The sequence below is a fragment of the Leptonychotes weddellii genome, chromosome X, assembly GCF_054177405.1.
Source record: "Leptonychotes weddellii isolate Sample4059 chromosome X, ASM5417740v2, whole genome shotgun sequence".
Taxonomy (NCBI): domain Eukaryota; kingdom Metazoa; phylum Chordata; class Mammalia; order Carnivora; family Phocidae; genus Leptonychotes; species Leptonychotes weddellii.
In genome coordinates this window covers 60,890,528-60,910,234 of record NC_138385.1, presented here as the reverse complement: position 1 = coordinate 60,910,234, position 19,707 = coordinate 60,890,528, and the positions used below count along the sequence as shown (strand labels likewise).

The following is a 19,707-nucleotide window of genomic DNA, read 5'->3' as shown; positions in this document are numbered from 1 at the left end:
CATTCTGACTGGTGTGAGGTGGTATCTCATTGAGGTTTTGATTTGGATTTCCCTGATGCCGAGGGATATTGAGCACTTTTTCATGTGTCTGTTGGCCATTTGGATGTCTTCTTTGGAAAAATGTCTGTTCTATTTTAAATTTTTTTAATTTAAATTTTAGCATACAATGCAGTATTGGTTCTTGGAGTAGAATTCAGTGAATCATCACTTACATATAACACTCAGTGTGCATCACAACAAATGCCCTCTTTAATACCCATTACTCATCTAGGCCATCCCCCATCCACCTCCCTTCATCCACCCTCAGTTTAAGAGCCTCTTAATGACTTGTTTTCCTCCCCCCCTTTTTAATTTTCCCCCTTCCCATATGTTCACCTGTTTCCTTTTTTAAATTCCACATTTGAAGGAAATCATATGGTATTTGTCTTTCTCTGACTGACTTATTTCACTTAGCATTATACTCTCTAGCTCCATCCATGTTGTTGCAAATGGCAAGATTTCATTTTTTTGATGGTTGAGTAATATTCCATTGTATATATTTACCACATTTTCTTTACCCGTTCATCAGTTGATGGACATTTGGGCTCTTTCCATAAACTGGTTATTGTTGAAAATGCTGCTATAAACATCGGGGTTCATGTGCCCCTTTGAATCCATATCCTTGTATCCTTTAGGTAGGTCATAGGGTAGTTGTATTTTTAACTTTTTAAGGAACAGCCATACTGTTCTCCAGTTTGCATTCCCACCAACAGTGCAAGAGGATTCCCTTTTCTCCACACCCTTGTCAACACCTGTTGTTTCTTGTGTTGTTAATTTTAGCCATTCTGACAGGTGTGAGATGGTATCTCATCGTAGTTTTGATTTGGATTTCTCTGATGTTGAGTGATGTTCATTCAGCATTTTTCATGTGTCTGGTAGCCATCTGGATGTCTTCTTTGGAAAAGTGTCTATTCATGTCTTCTGCCCACTTCTTAACTAGATTATTTGTTTCTGGCATGTTGAGTTTGATAAGTTATTTATAGATTTTGGATACTAGCCTTTTTTTTTGATAGACATTTGCAAATATCTTCTCCCATTTTGTAGGCTGCCTTTAGTTTTGTTGATTGTTTCCTTTGCTGTGCAGAAGCCTTTTATCTTGGTGAAGTCCCAGTAGTTCATTTTTGCTTTTATTTCCCTTGCCTCTGGAGACGCGTCTAGTAAGAAGTTGTTATGGCCAAGGTCAAAGAGGTTTCTGCCTGTGTTCTCCTCTAGAATTTTGATGGTTTCCTGTCTCACATTTAGGTCTTTCATCAGTTTTGAGTTTATTTTTGTGTATAGTGTAAGAAAGGGGTCCAGTTTCATTCTTCTGCATGTGGCTGTCCAATTTTCCCATCACTATTTGTTGAAGAGACTGTTTTTTCCACTGGATATTCTTTCCTGCTATGTTGGAAATTAGTAGACCATATAGTTGTAGGTCCATTTCTGGGTTCTTTATTCTTTTCCACTGATCTATGTGTCTGCTATTTTGCCAGTACCATACTGTCTTGATGATTACAGCTTTGTAATACAGCTTAAAGTCCAGAATTGTGATGCCTCCAGCTTTGGTTTTCTTTTTCAATATTCCTTTGGCTATTCAGGGTCTTTTCTGGTGCTATACACATTTTAGTACTGTTCTAGCTCTGAAAAATACTGTTGTTATTTTGATAGGGATTGCATTGAATGTGTAGATAGCTTTGGTAACATAGACATTTTAATAATATTTGCTATTCCAATCCATGAGCATGGAATGCTTTTCCATTTCTTTGTGTCCTCTTCAATTTCTTTCATAAGTGTTCTATGGTTTTCATAGTATAAATATTATACCTCTTTAATTAGGTTTATTCCTAGGTATCTTATTGTTTTTGGTGCAATTGCAAATGGGATTGATTCCTTGATTTCTTTTTCCTACTGCTTCATTAATTGGTGTATAGAAATGCAACAGATTTCTGCACATTGATTTCATATCCTGCACCTTTGCTGAATTCATGTATTAGTTCTAGCAATCAGGTAGTACTTTTAAAAGAAAACATGACTGGGGCCGCCTAGGTGGCTCAGTCGGTTAAGCATCTGCTTTAGGTTCAGGTCATGATCCTGCAGTCCTGGGATCGAGCCCCACATTGGGCTCCCTGCTCAGCCGGGGAAGCCTGCTTCTCCCTCTCCCTCTAAATCGGCCCCCTGCTCATGCTCTCAGTCTCTCTCTCTCTCTCTCTCACACACACACACACACACATAGAGATAAATAAAAAATCTTTAAAAAAAAGAAAGAAAACCCAACTGTCCTCTTGGACAGACAGTCATCAAATTTCAAATCTCAGGCTTGCAGGGGGAAAAGAAGCTCCCAGTCTTACATTGTTACTTTGTCAGTTTCTCCACTGAAATAACCCTTGTGCCCATAAGGAAATAGGCACAAGAGATTTATGAGGGGAGAATAATTTTTTTATGAATTTTTATCTTAAAAACTCATGTAAAGTTGTCATTACATTCCACAGTGTGATTAACAAAAAATATTTAAAGTTACTAAACATCAGGAAAAATATGATGCTTTTATAAAGATGTTTAGTGGTTTTCTAAATTTCTTCTTGTTTAAAAAGTACAGAGATAAGTATGAAAAAGATACACTTTTACATATCTAGCCTTTCTTCTTTTACTCTCCACTTGTATTTACCTTTCCCCAAATGCATTGTATAACCAAGAAAGATGATCTTTTTTTATTGTAAGGTTATTAGACATTTCTCCCCCTTTTTTATGGTAAGGCAAAAGGTGAAGGCAACCTGTACTTACAATGCAGCTATCATGTGCCAGGCACAGGAGGAAGGGCTTAACATGTACTATTTAATGTAATTCTCACAAAAGCCCTTTAGGTTAGAAAGTATCCCCAATCTCCAGATGAGACAAATAGAGCTCAGAGAGCCTTAATGACTGGGACCAAGGTTCAGTGGTGGATGCAGGATTCCAGCCCAGCTCTGCCGGGCTCCAAAGCCCTGCTGAGTTGACATTCATCTTCCAAACAAGGAAAACTAGTCTGTGACTTTTGCATCTCACCTTGGTTCCACAATCCTTGGGGAACTTGCTTAAAGTAGTCAGACACTTTAATGTATTTTCAAGTCTGAGAGACAGACTGACATGATAGCTCGGTGCTGAAGATTTCTGAGCCTAAATTCCCCATAGTTGAGCTGGCATTTGTAGTCCTATAGCTTATAGTAATCCACTTTTATTTAATTAATTGTGGAACTGTTGAGGAAAAGCAAGTGGTATTCTGGTTTGGGAAACTTCCATTTTTTATGGCAGTGCTTTTCCTTCAGACTCATAAAGCTGAATGTCCTGCATAGGTATAATAAGTGAGCATGGAACCCAGGGGAGGCAAGAAGAAATACAGATGTCGCATGCAAATTCTGAACTTACTTGTTCTCAAAGCAAACCTCTGCTGTTCTTGCACTTAGGCTGTTATTTAGGATGATGTTAGAAACTTCTCAGGTTGTTATTTTTTCTTTCACTATGTGCTGTTACAGCCATACAAAGCATGCGTGTATCATATAAGTTAGTTATACAGCATAATAATAAAATGAACACTCATGAGCCCTGATTAAAGAATAAGAACATTAAAACCAGTTTTTGTTTGTTTACTGCTCTAACTCCAGGACCTGGTATGGTGCCTCGTATGTGATAGACACTTAATATTTTTAAATGAATGCATAAATCAGCTTGTATCCTCCTTCCTTATATCATTAACCACAGTCTCCCATTAGAAATAACCACTATCCTATATTTGGGGTTTATTACTCCCTTGCGTGAATATGTTACTATGTAGATAGATAGATAGATAGATAGATAGATATAGACATAGATATAGATATATATTCCCAAAATATATATTGATTACTTTTGCCTTTTTTTTGGAACTGTATGTAATGGAATCATATCATATGTAGGCTATTGTGATTTATGTCTTTTATGCAACATTAGCTTGTGAGATTTACCTATGTGTACCTGTATTCTCTTTCTTGTCATTGCTGAATTGTGGTTTATTGAATGAGCGTGATGTAATTTATCCTTTCTCCTCTTAGTGGATTTTTTTAAAGATTTTTATTTATTTATTTGAGAGAGAGATGGCGAGAGAGAGAGAGCATGAGGGGGGAGGGGGGAGCAGGGAGGGGAGAGTGGGGAGAGGGAGAAACAGGCTCCCCGACAAGCAGGGAGCCCGATCCCAGGACCCTGGGATCATGGACCCGAGCCGAAGGCAGACGCTTGACGACTGAGCCACCCAGGCGCCCCCTCTTAGTGGATGTTTATCATTTCTGCTTTTGTAAATAAAGCTGCTATGACCATTCCCACACATGCTTCCCGGTACAAATATGCATGAGTTTCTCTAGGATATAAACCTGGGATAGGGACTCTGGTTGCAATTTTCATTTCCAATACCCAAAGTTCAGCCCATGAGGCAGAACTGAAATGTGCCTTTTGTCCACCCTAGGCCAGGCTCAGTGAGAGTGCTATCCAAAATATTTTGCCAGAAAAAGGAGGGGTAGGTAGGCAGACACCAGCCTGGAGAGTTTAACAGATATCCTTTAGTCAAAATGGGTTGTAATTAGGAAAAGTTCAGATTCTAAAATTGTCTTTATTATTTCTTTTTCTTCTTCCTCCTCCTTTATAGTTATTTTTGTAAATAGTGCATTTTATTAAACTTATATCTAATAAAATATTGATGACTTTCTTCAGTCTTTAAGCATTGATTATAAATTTGATTAGATTATTTTGAACAATTTGAACTGTATTTTAAAATGGATGAAAATTTCTGTTCCTTAAAGGCTCTTTTCAAAAAGACCTCTTATTTGTGCAGGTTTCCATATTGTATATCTAATATTTATTTTCCAATCATATGATAAAAATTATTGTCATTATCATCGTCATCTCATTTACCCGTATATACCTTTATACCTTCCAAGAAACATTCGTGTCTTTAAGGTGCTTCCTCATCTGCAGCAATCTGTACTCTGCTTTATTATATCATCTACTATGTTATTTTACAGTTTCTTGCTTCCTGTCTGTCTTCTCTACTAGATAGTCGGTTTCTTAGAGGCAAGAATAATATATCGATTGTCATGATATCCCCAGCACCTAGCCCTTTGCTTGGTTCATAGGGCTAGGTGCTAGGAGTTGAGTCAATCTAATTTCAACCTTCAATTTTATAACATGGTTAGTCATGGGTTATGAATCGGCACTTTGGAGTCAGACTTACCTAGGATGGAATCTGGCATTCCCACTTATGAGATGAGTGATCTTGAACATGTTCAATTTTCCTGAACATCAGCTTCCTCTTCCTACAATATAGAGATGATACGGAGCTACCTGGCAGGGTTTTGGGGGGAGATTAAGTGAGATGATATATATGAAATGGCAGGGTACATAAAGTGCCTAAATACATGTTTTGTGTTTTTTTTTTACTTTATTTGAATGGCTTTCATTAGTTCCAGAAGTCAAAAAAAGAGGGAAAAGGATGAAGACACTTGCAAAAATAAAAACAAAAAACTTCTGCTTCTCCTTGTTTCATGAATGAGGATGGGGATACATTTTTTACCCAAGGAAATGACATTTTTAGCCAAAGGAATGATGCTCTTAACATTTGGCCCATTTATATATGGGAAGTGAGCTATTTTCCTGTGGAACTTGTGGTCCTGCTAGTCTTGGTTTGGGGGACAAACTCCTGCTGGCTTTCCGAAGTCAAATTAGGAAAAGGAGAGCTTGTCGGGGGGAAAAGATAGGCCACCGTAGCCAGCTGCTGGGTTTGCATATCAGCCAAACTTTTTGAGTGCTTTCTGTTGTACTTGGGACTTGAATAAAGGCTAATATTTGTGTCTTAGAGGTAAAGTGCTTGTCAGCTATGGCTTAAGCAAAAATTTTCTTTGCTCTTGCCCTGCCAGGGCTGATCCATGGTTATTGAGGGGTGGATAACATTTCATGCTTTTTTGGATTATTTATTTTTTGGATTCTGATGACTATGCTGAGCATGATAATCAAAGAGCCATGTGTAGAAAGTGAGAGAATGGCAGGAAGATGATAAGGTAATGAAAACTGTATTGGATTCGGAGCCAGAGATCCTGGGCTTGCTGTCAAATCATTTGGGGTTTCACCTCTCTGAATCTTTCTTCATATGATATAATGAGAAAAAAAAAAAATGTTTCTCAGAGTTGTTTTGAAGTGTAGAAATCACCCAACACAGCAAGTAGGCTGTCATTAAGGCTTATTTTCCTTCCTTCCTTAGTAAGGAAAAAGTGCTCATAAAAAAATATGGCTGCATTCCTGTAGATGAGAATATGGGCAATTGTCATCTACCTTAGGCAGATTAACCCAGGAGGTCCCTCGAGTTTTTTTTTTTTTAAAGATTTTATTTATTTATTTATTTGACAGAGACACAGCGAGAGAGGGAACAGAAGCAGGGGGAGTGGGAGAGGGAGAAGCAGACTCCCCGCTGAGCAGGGAGCCTGATGTGGGGCTCAATCCCAGGACCCTGGGATCATGACCCAAGCCGAAGGCAGACGCTTAAGGACTGAGCCACCCAGGCGCCCCCCTCGAGTTTTGTTCAATGCTTAGACATAGGGCATCAGAGAGAAAAAAATGTGACCTATGCTTAGAAGAAATAGGAAGTTTAGACTAGGTGACCCCTGAAACTCCATCCTAGCCTAAAGACCCTATGAGTATTTTAATGGCCAAGTGTTGAGATGGTAGTGTGAGAAATTTCCAGCATCCCTGTGTATCATTTCCCAACAAGAGCCTCAGCCATAAGGATTCTGCCAGGGGCGCCTGGGTGTCTCAGTCGTTAAATGTCTGGTCATGATCTCGGGGTCCTGGGATCGACGAGCCCCACATCAGGCTCCCTGCTCAGCGGGAAGCCTGCTTCTCCCTCTCCCACTCCCCGTGCTTGTGTTCCCTCTCTCGCTGTGTCTCTCTCTGTCAAATAAATAAATAAATAAAATCTTTAAGAAGATAAGGATTCTGCTACTTTGTGTTGTAGAATGGTGAGGGGATGTTCACGTGATCTACGAGAGATGGCTAAGGAAAGTGAAGGAATGGGGGGCAGGGGAAGACCAAATCAGACTGGTATGATAACATGAATCGTGATCCCTCACTTGTGTATTCATTTTAAAGGATTTTTATCCTTTTATACAATTTATACTACCACTCAGAACAGTAGCTCAGTAGGATGGGCAATATTATTGACAGGTGAGAGTGAGGCTCAGAGCACAGCATGCCAAACTGTTTTGTTAAGACTTGTTTTGCCTTAGATCTCCTTTTGGATAAGGGAAGGCCATAGAGCTGGGCTCATACCATTTAACTGCTCTGAAATTTTTGCCAGAACCACCTTAAGTTAGATACCTTAACCTCAGGTTTCTGTCTTCATCCTTCCTTCATGTAAACTTAGCCCATGAGACTGGCTGATCCCAGAGAACTTCTTGAATTCCTTAGCAGGATGCAAAAAGGCTCTGTCTACATGACAGGAAACCCTACAAACATCATCCCTAGAAGTACCAGAAAAATCAGCTTCACACTGACTCAATTAAGTAAGGAATAATTTTATTTTATAAAAATTAATAATTTACACATGTAAGTTTACTCCTGAAGACCTCAGACTTCTGTGCTCTTATCTCTGCCAGCCACTGCCATTTATTGCATTGTTTCTCATGTGTCTTTTCAGTTTGGAGACTGCCAGGGACCATGTTCTACCCATTGACTATTACTTTCCACCCCAGAAGACCTGCCTGATCTGCGGTGATGAAGCTTCTGGCTGTCACTATGGAGCTCTCACTTGTGGAAGCTGCAAAGTCTTCTTTAAAAGAGCCGCTGAAGGTAAAGGGTCTTGCACACTCACTTCTTTTTCCCTCTCTCCTTTATCTTCTATAGAAAGACACCAATCTTCCAGAGCCCAGGATTTTATCATCTCAGAGACAAGGTCACTGGTGGGACCCTCTCAAAGAACCTAAAAACCTAAAGAAGAAGGTTTTGTTGTTGTTGTTGTTTTTGTTTTTTGTTTTTTTCTAATTTGCTGGTCCCCTGGTTTTGGCAACCTTGGTAGTACAGGCAATGTAGTCAATGACGGTGATCCTATCTGGTGCTTAGAGCTTGGGGCAGTCTTAGGAATGGAAGAAAATTAATGATTCGAAAAGTTTTAACTCCTTCCCTGTTTGTGTTTCACTCTGCTGTGTAGTGAGGGGGGAAAATGTCTTGATTAGAGAAGTTAGAAGTGGAGAAACCCCAACTGAGTCCCCACCCATTCTCTATAGTGTATATGGGAGTGTTCCTTCACAAAGTCTCCTTGGCCTCAGCCCCAGAAAGGAAGTGTTCTTGCTGTTCAGCAGACCATCAGTCTGGGCGCCTGCTCCCTCCTGCTGCTGGCTCATTGGGACTTCTTTGCATCAATAGCCCCTAGGTAAATAGCCCGAGTGATAAAAACTCCTTTATTCTCTCCATGGACTTTTCCTCAGGGCCTATCCATTGGTATAGCACCTCATGCTAAATTGCATCTTATATTTGGCTAAGCAGGCTCAAGCCCTGGCTCCTTAGTCTTATTTAGCTTAGAACCATTCATGTCTGATCAGCTCCTAGAGGTGCTCAGCCTACATGCTACAGCAAGAACTGCCATTTCCAGACTTCCCATATATGCTAGTGATTCCTTCCTTCCCAATCAACCTGGGCTCAGACCTCCTACTCATCCTTTTCATTCCCCATCCTGTACTAAGGGCTTCTTTTCTCAAGGGGACACTGATAAGCAGCCCCTAGACAGAGATGCTCTGCTCTGGGGGCAAACCCAGTTGCCAAACACCAGTATCTACTCCTATTTCCACTTTCCACAAAGGAAATACTTCCTGCCAAAACCTTTCCTTCTCTCTCACTGGCCTAGAGGTGTTGAGTTCCAAGTCAGAACCAAAACAGTCTTGCCTTAGTTAAGGGCTCCAAACCCTGAGGACACTCTTAAAAGTGGCAGGTATATAAGCCACACCTTTCACCGGAAACATCCACCAGAGGACAACAGAAGCTCCAAGCAGTTCTTAGCCTTTAGATAAAAGGTGCAAAGCAGGTCCTTTACTGGTTTTCCCATTGACAGCCAATTGGAATGGTTGCCTTTTCATCATTTTAGACTGGTGGCAGGAATACTTACAAAACAGAAAATTGTTATTTTGTTTTCTTCCAGTCCCCAAAGCAACAAGGAGACAGCTAGCTTTTAGTGTTACTGAAAACATGATGCATGTTCCTTCCTACCCCCAAGTGGCCTATTGCTACTGCTTGTGCTGAGCTAGTATAAGGTCCAGGGCCCCAGTACCTAGACCTGGGCAGTTTAGAAAGAGACACAGAAAGCAGTTCCTGCCTTTCTTAAGAGTACTTACAGAAGGATGGCTGTCAGAAAAGAAAGTGAGGAACAGCCCAAAGACAGCAGATCCCCCCCCCCCAGTTTCCCCAGTGAGAATGTGCTTCCTCCTCCAACTCCAGCATCCAGTAGGCCCTGCCCGTAGAGCAGAGAACACACCAGAGCCCTCATCTAGGGATAGTGGGTCAGTAAGCCCAGGCACCCAGTAATAGCAGCCGTAATCAGTTGGGGAAAGAGTTCAAGTACGCAACTGAACAAGCAAACTCAACAGTCAGATCGATTCGATTGTAGTTGATGCTGCCTCTGGACTTTACAAATCTGGGTCACAATATTGTTATTTTTGGAAAACTGGGAAAGTGATCAAACGTATTGTAAAAGGGACTATTTTGCTGTCATAACATATCCCACATGGGAGCTTTCTGCCGAAGTTAGGGCTGAAGGAGGGAGAAGGGCAGAATGGCAGTTGTCAGGGTTTCCTGGGAGGAGCTGGGCTAGATGTGGGTCTTGTGCTATTTGAGAATAAAGAAGCGGAAAGGGGTACTCACTCAACATACAGAATACTGGGAAATCCAGCAAGATCTCAAAATGCTCTAGACCCTAGAATTGCTTAAGTTAGGGAAACTTGGTAATATTTTCTTTGAGAAAATGAGCCTCTGAGCTCATGGGGCCAAATACTCTCGACTGCTTAAAATACAGAAAGCCACAAATGGATTTCTTAAAAGGCTACAAACCCCTTGGTTCCTTTGGAATATGAACCCCAGGTTCCAGTCCTGAGTCCTTTGAGGGATAGAAGGTGGTTAAACACACACACACACACACACACACACACACACACGAAAAACAAAGCAAAGCAAAAAAGAAAAAAAAAAAGGCATTTTTCTTTCTCCTCCCACCTGTAAAGCTTGTTGGCTGGAGTTTACTTCTGTCATTATCTCCGTTTGAAGGCAAGGGGCTGTCTTATTATCCACAGAGAACATTTATTGATTTGTTTTTTTCTCCCATTTTTACAATGTGTCCTTATCGCCCCAATGGCCTTTATGAAAGTGATTCTGAATCTGCCTTGTTGAAACTTGGAATTCCACCTGTCTTGGAGAGAGTGGGAACACAAATCTTTCTTTTCCTCATTTGTTAGTTGTCAGTTAAGTCAGACTGAGTATTCAGAGTGTTGATTACCACTTTATTCATGGTTTCAGAAATCTCTAGACTGGGCACAGGTACAAGACTTAAAAGCCTGGCACGTCAGACAGAAATCCATTTCTAGCTTTGGTAGTTCATAAAGCATGAGGTTTTAATGCTGTCACTGGTGCAGGGCTCAGCACAGAGTCAATTGTAATCTAGCCAGGTTTTCCTATTGAGAAGGAAGAGGAGGGAGCCCCACATTTTCTCATTGTCAGTGATTCTGAGAGTTTGGGGTGACGATTAGGCTAGTCAGGGAGGTAGCTGCATATTTTGAGATTAAAAAAAAAATGATGATGCTAGGCCATGGGGGTAAAATCACTAAAATCTGGCTGATGAAAACTCAGTGTTTGTCTGTGTCTGTGTGTGCGCATGTGCATACATGCTCGTGCAGTTGGAGGATGTTCTGCGGGCTAGAAACAGGCATAAGGAGAATCAGCTAGTTGGTGGGGTGATGGGATGAGCAGGGAGGTGACAAGGGAAGGCATGTTGAATGCCATCTAAAAGGCCAGGAAATCAAAGGAAGGTGATGCCCATACACAGAAGTATGGGCTCAGAGGGGTTTTAGTTGTCTGGCTTTGAATAATTAATTTTCCTATTTAGACTTCAATTTTCTCTGTCTGTAAAATAAGGGACTTAAGCTAGATTTTTTTTTTTTTTTTTTTTTTTTTTTTAGAGAGAGAGTGTGAGCTTGAGTGGGGGGAAGGAGAAGAGAGAGAGAATCCCAAGCAGGCTCCACGCCCAGCGTGGAGCCCGATGCTGGGCTCGATTTCATGACCCCGAGATCATGACCTGAGCCAAAACCAAGAGCCGGATGCTTAATAGACTGAGCCACCCAGGCGCCCCTAAATATTTTTAATATGCCTTTCTAGCTTTGACTTTTTATGATGGTTCTACAAATTATATACATCATCACTGTCAAAACTATTACATTAGCAAACAAACATGTGTTTCTACCTATATGCACTTTTGATTTTGCCTTCCTGACAGTTGGTGAACCCTAGCTCCCATTCTTTTAAAAATCAATTTTCAGATGAGGATAGAGCCAGCTGTGAGAAAGTGCACTATGGATGGGCTAGGTTAAAATTCAGGACTCCGAGATTCCCCCTTCCCCCAGCATTGTGACCATAGTTGGATAACTTCCTTTCTTTTCCATTTTCTCATCTGGACAATCAGGACATAAATCCCCATCTCTACCACATCATGTTTCAAAGAGGGTTAATTAGTTCATCATGTGCTCTGTGTGCTCAAGAATTTACTATTTTTCAGACATTTTCTAGTAAAACGTTGGAGATTGTACATCCATTTGTTTTGTACACATGGAGTGCTGTTTGGTACACATCATAAAATTGAAACTGTAGTTTACATTCTGGACTCAAAGAATTACACCATCGTCACTGATGTTTACAATATGTCCCAATTTAGTATTCTTGGCGAATTTTATATAAGTATGGCTTTGATTCCCTCTCTCACCCCAGGTTTTTGTGAGGGAAGAAATGTAAGTGAACCCTCATTGAACTCTCTCTGTCCTTTAAATCCACTCTTTCCCACCTCAACTCATGTGGAATTGAATATTACTTCTTGTTTGGAGTCTTGCAGAGAGTTTTTCGTGTCTTTCAGTGTCCTCTTCACTCCCTGGCTTTTTGAGTAACATTTCCCAGGGACAAATTAAGTATGCTAGAAAGATCTGCTTGCAGCTTCAACAGAGCCTTGATCAGGTATATTTGGCCAAGAAATTGACTGATCCTGATTGCACCGATCCTAGATAACTTTTCACAAAGTTCCTCTTATCTTTTATCCATCTCGGGTTTTTCTAAATGTCAAAGCCAGACTTTAGATCAGGGGGTCCGCCAAATTTTTCTGTAAAGGACCAGATAGTAAATATTGTAGGCTTTGTGGACCATATGGTCTCTGACTCAACTACTTAACTCTGCCTTTGTAGCCTGAAAGCAGCCCTAGACAATATGTAACATAAGCTAATGGGTGTGGCTGTATTACAATAAAACTTGACTTTCAATTAATTTTCACATGCCATTCAATATATATATATATTTTTGATATTTTTCAGCCAGTTAAAATCTAAAAATCATTCTCAGCTCTTGATCCACACAGAAACAAATGGCACACTGGTTTGGCTTGTGGACTATAGTTTTTGACTCCTGCTTTAGATGGTCACTCCTATGCTTGCAAATCTGCATAGTAAATTTCACTTTTTTTTAGTAACTCTCTAGATTATCTAATTTTAAACATTCTTCCGAGTGGCCAAAGTTTGCATGTCTTGTTTGTCCAGAATGCCTGGTCTGGTGGCCTCTGGGTCTTGAGCATTATTTTAGTAAACCAGAAAAATGTAAATTAATATAGGGATGCTAGAAGAGGACACATTTTTTCTAATGATCTAGTAGCTCACTCCCCTTTACAATACACAGAAATTGAAAATATTTCATATGTTTTCTAGACTTTTGCACTGTAAGCTTGTGGATAGCTATGAAATATATATGAATGAATTTTGCTTGATGCCACATAAAACCCAGATGGTAAAGAGGAAGGACTTTGGAGACTATCTGATACTAAGTGGTTTGGAAAAACTCTCTGATAGAAAGCAGAGCCCAGGTGGTCAGCTGAGTTATGGATCTGCCATATATTGCCCCATAATTCTTTGTCTTTACACATTGGCTGGCTTAATTCTGGTTGTCCCCATAACAAGACTAGACCACAGGCCTTCAGAATAAATAATTTAGCTCTGTAACGCATTGCAGTTGATATCCACTCAAGTCTCTTATTAGTGCCCAGTTTGGGAGCTATGTCAAGAATTTGCCATTGCTGGGCACCCACGTGGCTCAGTTGGTTAAGCGACTGCCTTCGGCTCAGGTCATGGTCCGGGAGTCCCAGGATTGAGTCCCGCGTCGGGCTCCCTGCTCAGCGGGGAGTCTGCTTCTTCCTCTGACTCTACCCCCTCTTGTGTGCTCTCTCTCTCTCTCAAATAAATAAATAAAATCTTAAAAAAACTAAATTTCAAAAAAAAATTTGCCATTGCTGTTATATAGTGCTCTGTGCCTGTTTATTTATAGCATGTACATTTTATGAAGTAATGATTAACAAGAAGTTGCTATGTCACTTGCAAGATCCTCTGAATCCATTGCCTGCTTTCCACCTTGTGTTACTATTCCCCTATCTGTTATATTTTTAAAGCCCATATACTCTAGCCAGAACTTTTTTTCCTCTCCTTCACAGAATCTCTTGGTAATTGTGAAACTGTGTGTGGTAGATCTTTGCAGTTTGGCTTCTGTTGAAAGGGTAAATGTTAGAACCTCATTTTCTCCAAAGGTAAGAGTTATTTCTTACTTCTGTGGCCTCTAGTCCCATAGCAAGAAACACACTATCCGTCAAAATGATCGAACTCTGTGATGAGCCATTATTTCACCAAACAATCTCTTCAGTTATAATAGCTATGTGTGCATACTTCTGGAACCTATTATTCAGGTGTCTACACTCCTTTTCATGGCTAGGCAACGGCTCTCAGCATTTCAAGTAAGCAGGTGAGCTTGTACCTGCCAGAAGAGTGTAGAGAAGAAGAAACTTCCTCCTATACAAAAGAAGAAACAGATTTGGGAGGTGAATGAATCTTTATAAAGGGAATAAATATTAGAATTCTCAGTCCCTTTGCTTCCAGGCTTTGTTGCAGTTCCTAGGGCACCGCAGTGGAATCTCCTCAGCTCCTAGCTAGACTAGGGCCTGTCTTCTACTGAATGCCTCATAAGAACAGGCCTGGTAGTAATCTGCTCGTGCATTCAGCCAGTAAACATTTACTGGGTGCTTACTACATGTGGGGTATTGGGCTCACATACTCAAGATACAGAGCTTTCCTCAAAGAGCTTAGTGACCATAATCCTGGAAATCTTTTTTTTTTTTTTTTTTTTTTTTTTAGAGAGAGAGAGAGCATGCATGTGCAAGTGGAGGGGAGGGAGAGAGAGAGAGAGAGAGAGAATCTTAAGCAGGCTCTTCACCTGGCCCAGAGCCTGACCCGGGACTCCCATCTCGTGACCCTGAGATCATGACCTGAACCGAAATCAAGAGTCAGATGCTTAACTGACTGAGACACCCAGGTGCCCCGATCCTGGACATCTTTAAATCTCTTCAATGAATGCAGGGCCACAATATTCACTGCTCATTTGAACTTCACAATCATCTGGGACAGAAGGCAAAGTCATCCTTGTGGTTGTCCACATAAGCGCAAACTGAGGCATTGCCAGTTAATCAACAGATCGTAAATGGAATAGCTGGAATTTGATTCCAGGTGTTCTGAGTCCAAAGTCACTCTGCTATAGCGCAGCTGCCCCTCAAATATAAAAACATACTAACCCAAAGTAGAAAGAAAGGGTTATGCCTAGGCAAACAAGAAAAGCAACAGTGAAGAGGAACAACAGAGTCAGAAATGACAGAAAGAAGTTAAGAAAGACATAAGTATTGTGGGGAGAAACCAAGGAGCCACTGAGTAGCACTAACTTGACAGGAGCTTGTCTTCCGAAGAAAGCGCCAAATACTTAAAAAGAGCTGGTGGCTCATCAGCAGCTTCTTCATCAGGTAAGGCGAGGGAGATGCGAGCCATACTGCTTTCACCACCTCCTACTTTTCATAAGGAAAATTCTGATTCTGATACAACCAGCCTTGCTGGCTTTTAATTCACTCTCATCACACAGTCACAGAACAGAAAGCATAAAAGGTGTTAACCTTTTCGCAAGAGAATTTTGTTCATTAACAAGCTAAGGGAAGAGCTCAGAGACAGAGCATATGCATACAAATGGTAGAGGCCTGATTCCTTGACCCTTGGCTTTGAGCCTTCTCAGAATGTACCGCAGAATGTTTTCCATGGGGCCAGGAACAAAAGAAATTTATTTTCCTCCCCTTGGATGTCAAAAACAAAAAAAATGCTATATTTTAGGACAGAGGTAGAAGGTCACAAAGTCTTGTTGTCTTTTAAAATTGCTGTTTGATGAAAAGACAAAAGATTTGCAGTGCCTGCAGTCACAGGCTCTTAAAATGCTAATCTTTTAAAACTTGAAGAAAAGAAACAGAAATCTAAAAATCTGACCAAGCCATTTTATGGACAAGGAAACTGAGGCTGAGAGAGGAAATGGCTTTTCCAGGTTCACAGAACATATAACTGGCAGAAATTAGGGCTTCCTGGAGATTTCTTGTTTCCTATCTGAGGGGCTCTCTGGCCTCACAGCCAATTGGTAGAGTCACAGAGATTGTTACCTTGAAACCCCTAAGAATTATGTGAGGCAGCAAAATAAACATTTAGAACAACCCTTGGCTCCCAGAAAGTGCTCAGCCCCTGTGAGTCCCCTCTGCTTCTACCACGTGTAAGAGCATCTTTGTTAAGTATATGTTTTTCCCTTCAGCAGGGGAACGAGTACTAATGCTAGTCTATAGTAGAAGGGCTCTATGAGACGTTTTATGGTATGAAGATTCTTGCAAGGTCTCATGTGTATAAATGTGTATGGATTTTTTGGGGGGGCGGGGAGAGTTTCATAGCATGAGTTGTTTTACCTGGAACATTTGAGAAGGCTCCACAGAAAAGTTAAGGATTGATTTAGGTCTGGAGGGATGCATAATAATTTGCTAGGTACAAAAAGGTAGGAAGGGAACTTCAGGAAGAGGGAACAGACTAACCAAAGACAGGACTACATGAAAGCAAGAGGCTTATTTGGGAAACATTATACAGTGCAGAGGTGGTTAAGTTCCCTTTATCACATGCAGCAGGTCCCTTGACCAGCCTTTAGTCAGCCTTTTGTGCCTGCCCCACCCCATGCCGAGCTATGCATTCCTGTTCTACTCTAATCTCTGAGCTTTTTGGAAGTAGGCTGCTGTCTAGGTAGTGGAACAAGAAGCAACGCAAGAGCGCCAGAGGGCCTCTGGTTCTGCCATTGACTTATCATGAGGCCTTAGGCATGTCTCATTCCATCTTTGCATCCCAAAACCTCCATCTGAATAATAAAGTGGTTGGACTGTATGGTTTTGAAGAATTTAACAGTAAATCTATAACAATCTAAATATTTAAAATAAATATCTAAAATCTTATGGATACTACAGATGTGTCCTTTTGTCAGTGGTTCGCTTTATTATGCATCAGCCATGGGAAATGGGTAGACCTGAGTTCAGTCCCAAGTCACTTAACTTCTCTGTGTTTCTGTGAGGAGAGTAATAGCTCACATGGCTATTGTAAGAACTAAATGATGTGTAACACAGCTCCTGGTGCCCAGTAAGTTTTGGTCCCTTCTCCTGGAGTGAAGCCTTAGTCACTGGCACGCATACACTTATGGTGTCCTCTGGGTAGCCAGAAAGGAAAGATGGGAAATGGTATTTGTGGTAGTCCCCTGGTTAATGTAAGGTTCCCGGACACACACACACACACACACACACACACACACCTCTTCAGTGTTACTTAATTACTGATCAGAAGGGCCAATAGTATTTGTATAAGAATATAGCAAAGGTTAGTCTCTTCCTTCCTTCTTTGCCTTCCAGGGCACTGTGTGTAACATTCCCCAGACAGCTAAGCAAGCATATGTTTCATTGCATCTCCTGGCTTCCAGGCTTTGGACTTGAAGGTGTTCGAGCTTTCTGTGTGTCTTCATCCTCAAGACTTGTCTGACCTCCCTGGTAAGCAGGTCCACAGCCATAGGCCAGGAGAAAAGCTAACAAAGGTCGTAAATTATCCTCCATGTTCTTCAGCCATTGGTTTCCCTTGTCCAGCCAGAGGCATGTTTTAAAGTATGTTGAGGCCAGATTCAGTAGAAACCTGAGCCAGCACCTGTGTAAATAAAATTTTAAGGCCTCTTTTCCTGAAGCCGGATGGATATTTTTTGAAACCAAGCCAGGTTGTCTTTTATGTAGAGTGCTGCCTTCTCTATTATTGGTGCCTTGGACCTCTTGGAGGAATCTGGTTTGGATGTAGTGTTATTATTTTGGTGGTGGTGGTTGTTGTTGTTGTTTGGGGTAAGGGGGATTTCTTTCAAAAATAGGATAATGTCTTGGTATGACCTATGACTCTACTGTGTTTAAAATGAACACTGGGGATATGCTGGAATTCATTCTGCTTCCCATAGATTGGCTGTACGTCCCTCCACCCCCACTCACTCTTCAATGTTGATCCTTCTAAAACCGATCCAACCAAAACCAATGTGTAGCATACCGCTTATCTCTAACTCTTACCTGAATCACCTTCAGATCTTATCTAAAACCCTATGTGTTTGGGGGGTGGTTAGTACCCTCTCAGGGGCTCCCAGGGCCCAGCAGTAGGTGGGTATCCAGTTCTTGAGGTTCCTTAGCTTTGCTCAGCTTCAAAATACAGACAGGGTTTGTCCTTTATTTGTGTTGATTATGACTAAAGGCCTCCTACTTCCCACTGCCCTGCCTCTTCTGTCACCCCACCTGTGTAGCCTCCATGACTCCCCAGAAACTCCTCTGTAGCCCATGTTACTTAGAAAACGTTTTTCTTTGGCCTTTATGCAAATTGATGAGGACTAGCCAGCAAATTTAGGTTCAGATTATGATTACAAGGGAGCAGAAATAGATGTAGAAAACAAAATAAAGGGATTTGGATATGTGGAATAACTTCTCATCTACCTAAGAGCCCTACAAAGATACTAAAATGCTCTCTACCTAGGGTAAAATACTTAAGATTTAAGTCCGACGTTTGTTAACTGCGTGACCTTGGGAAAATGACGTCTCCCTGAGCTTCTCACCTGTAAAATGAGGATAATGATGACCATCCCCAGAGTAGTTATAAGAATTACATGAGGTTGGGGTGCCTGAGTGGCTCAGTTGGCTGAGCGTCCGACTCTTAGTTTCAGCTCAGGTTATGTTCTCAGGGTCATGAGATCGAGCCCTGCATCCAGCTCTGCACTCAGTGAGGAGTCTGCTTGGTTTTCTCTCCCTCCTCCCCCTCTCTCATAAATAAATAAAATATTTAAAAAAAAGAGTTCCATGAAGTAAGGCAACTGGAAGTTTCCTTGCATAGTGCCAGACTTTTTAAAAAATAAAGTGAACTGAACACTGTGGACAATGCCTCCTACTACATGAATGAAAAATCAGCCCCATATCAAATTATAGAATGTTTTTAGGGGTCCCATGATTTCACTGTAGAAATGCTAGTAATAATTAAATAATTCATGTGTTGCTATTTACATGGATAATTTGGTAGTAATTATTTTCAGACAGATGGCATATTTCAGACACAATTCAGAACATAATAGTTCGGCAGACGTGTACATTCTTAAGTACCAAAAAACCCAAAAGGAGTTGCCTAGGGCAATCAAGGGCAGCACAGAGCTCCTAGGCCCTGTCTCCTAGTGAGAGGCAACTAGATTTTAGGTATTGGTATTCTCATGGTCTAGTGGCAGAGAAGAAGGGCTGGAGGTTAGTAGCTTTTACTCATTCATTTTTTTCAACAAGAATGTATTGTGTCAGGCCCTGTGTGGGCCCAGAGACAAGTGTGAGTTGGCCCAGTTGTCAGGGAGTTTCTAGTCTAATGGACATACTCTCCAAGGTCAGCTAAGTTTTAAGACAACTCTGACCAAAACCAGCACAGTTTGAGGGGTCTATCCCTATCAGCAGGTCTGGAAGCCTTATCATCAACAACAAACAATAATGATGATGATAATCATAGCAGCTAATATTTACTGAACATCTTCTATGTGTTAGGCATTACACTAAGTGCTTACTTAATCTTCACAACACCCCTATGAGGTAGTAGACACTTGCAAATGAGGAAACTGAGGTACAGAGGACTAAGAGGACAGGAAGGAAACTAATCCATCTCAGTTCAACATACATTCAACCTCTATTATATATCAGGCCTTGTGCTAAGAACTAAGGAGAGAGAAATGAGTAAAAATCCCAGTCCAGCAGGAGCAACAGATAAGCACACAGTGAGGCAAGCATATTCCAGGCTTTCTGCTTGATACTGGAAACTCACTGATGAATGAGACACAGTCCTCCTTTCAAAGATCTCAAAGTTTAGTGGGGGATATCAATGTGGACCCAAAACTTAAATACTGCTCTGATAAGTATCATAAGAGAGATTCAGTAAAAAAATGGGACAGATTATGCAGCAATTGATTATTTTAAATCAAAAGCCAAAAGAAACAATG

The 19,707-nt window shown here is 41.0% G+C and overlaps 1 protein-coding gene across 1 annotated transcript in view; it reads left to right on the top strand.

The window, feature by feature from the left end:
- AR (androgen receptor) overlaps nt 1–19,707 on the top strand; it is a 184,303-nt gene that overhangs the window by 103,266 nt on the left and 61,330 nt on the right. Inside the window, exon 2 of the mRNA XM_081808772.1 lies at nt 7,709–7,860. Coding sequence (XP_081664898.1) covers nt 7,709–7,860 — 152 coding nt within the window. The remainder of the gene's footprint in view (nt 1–7,708; nt 7,861–19,707) is intronic.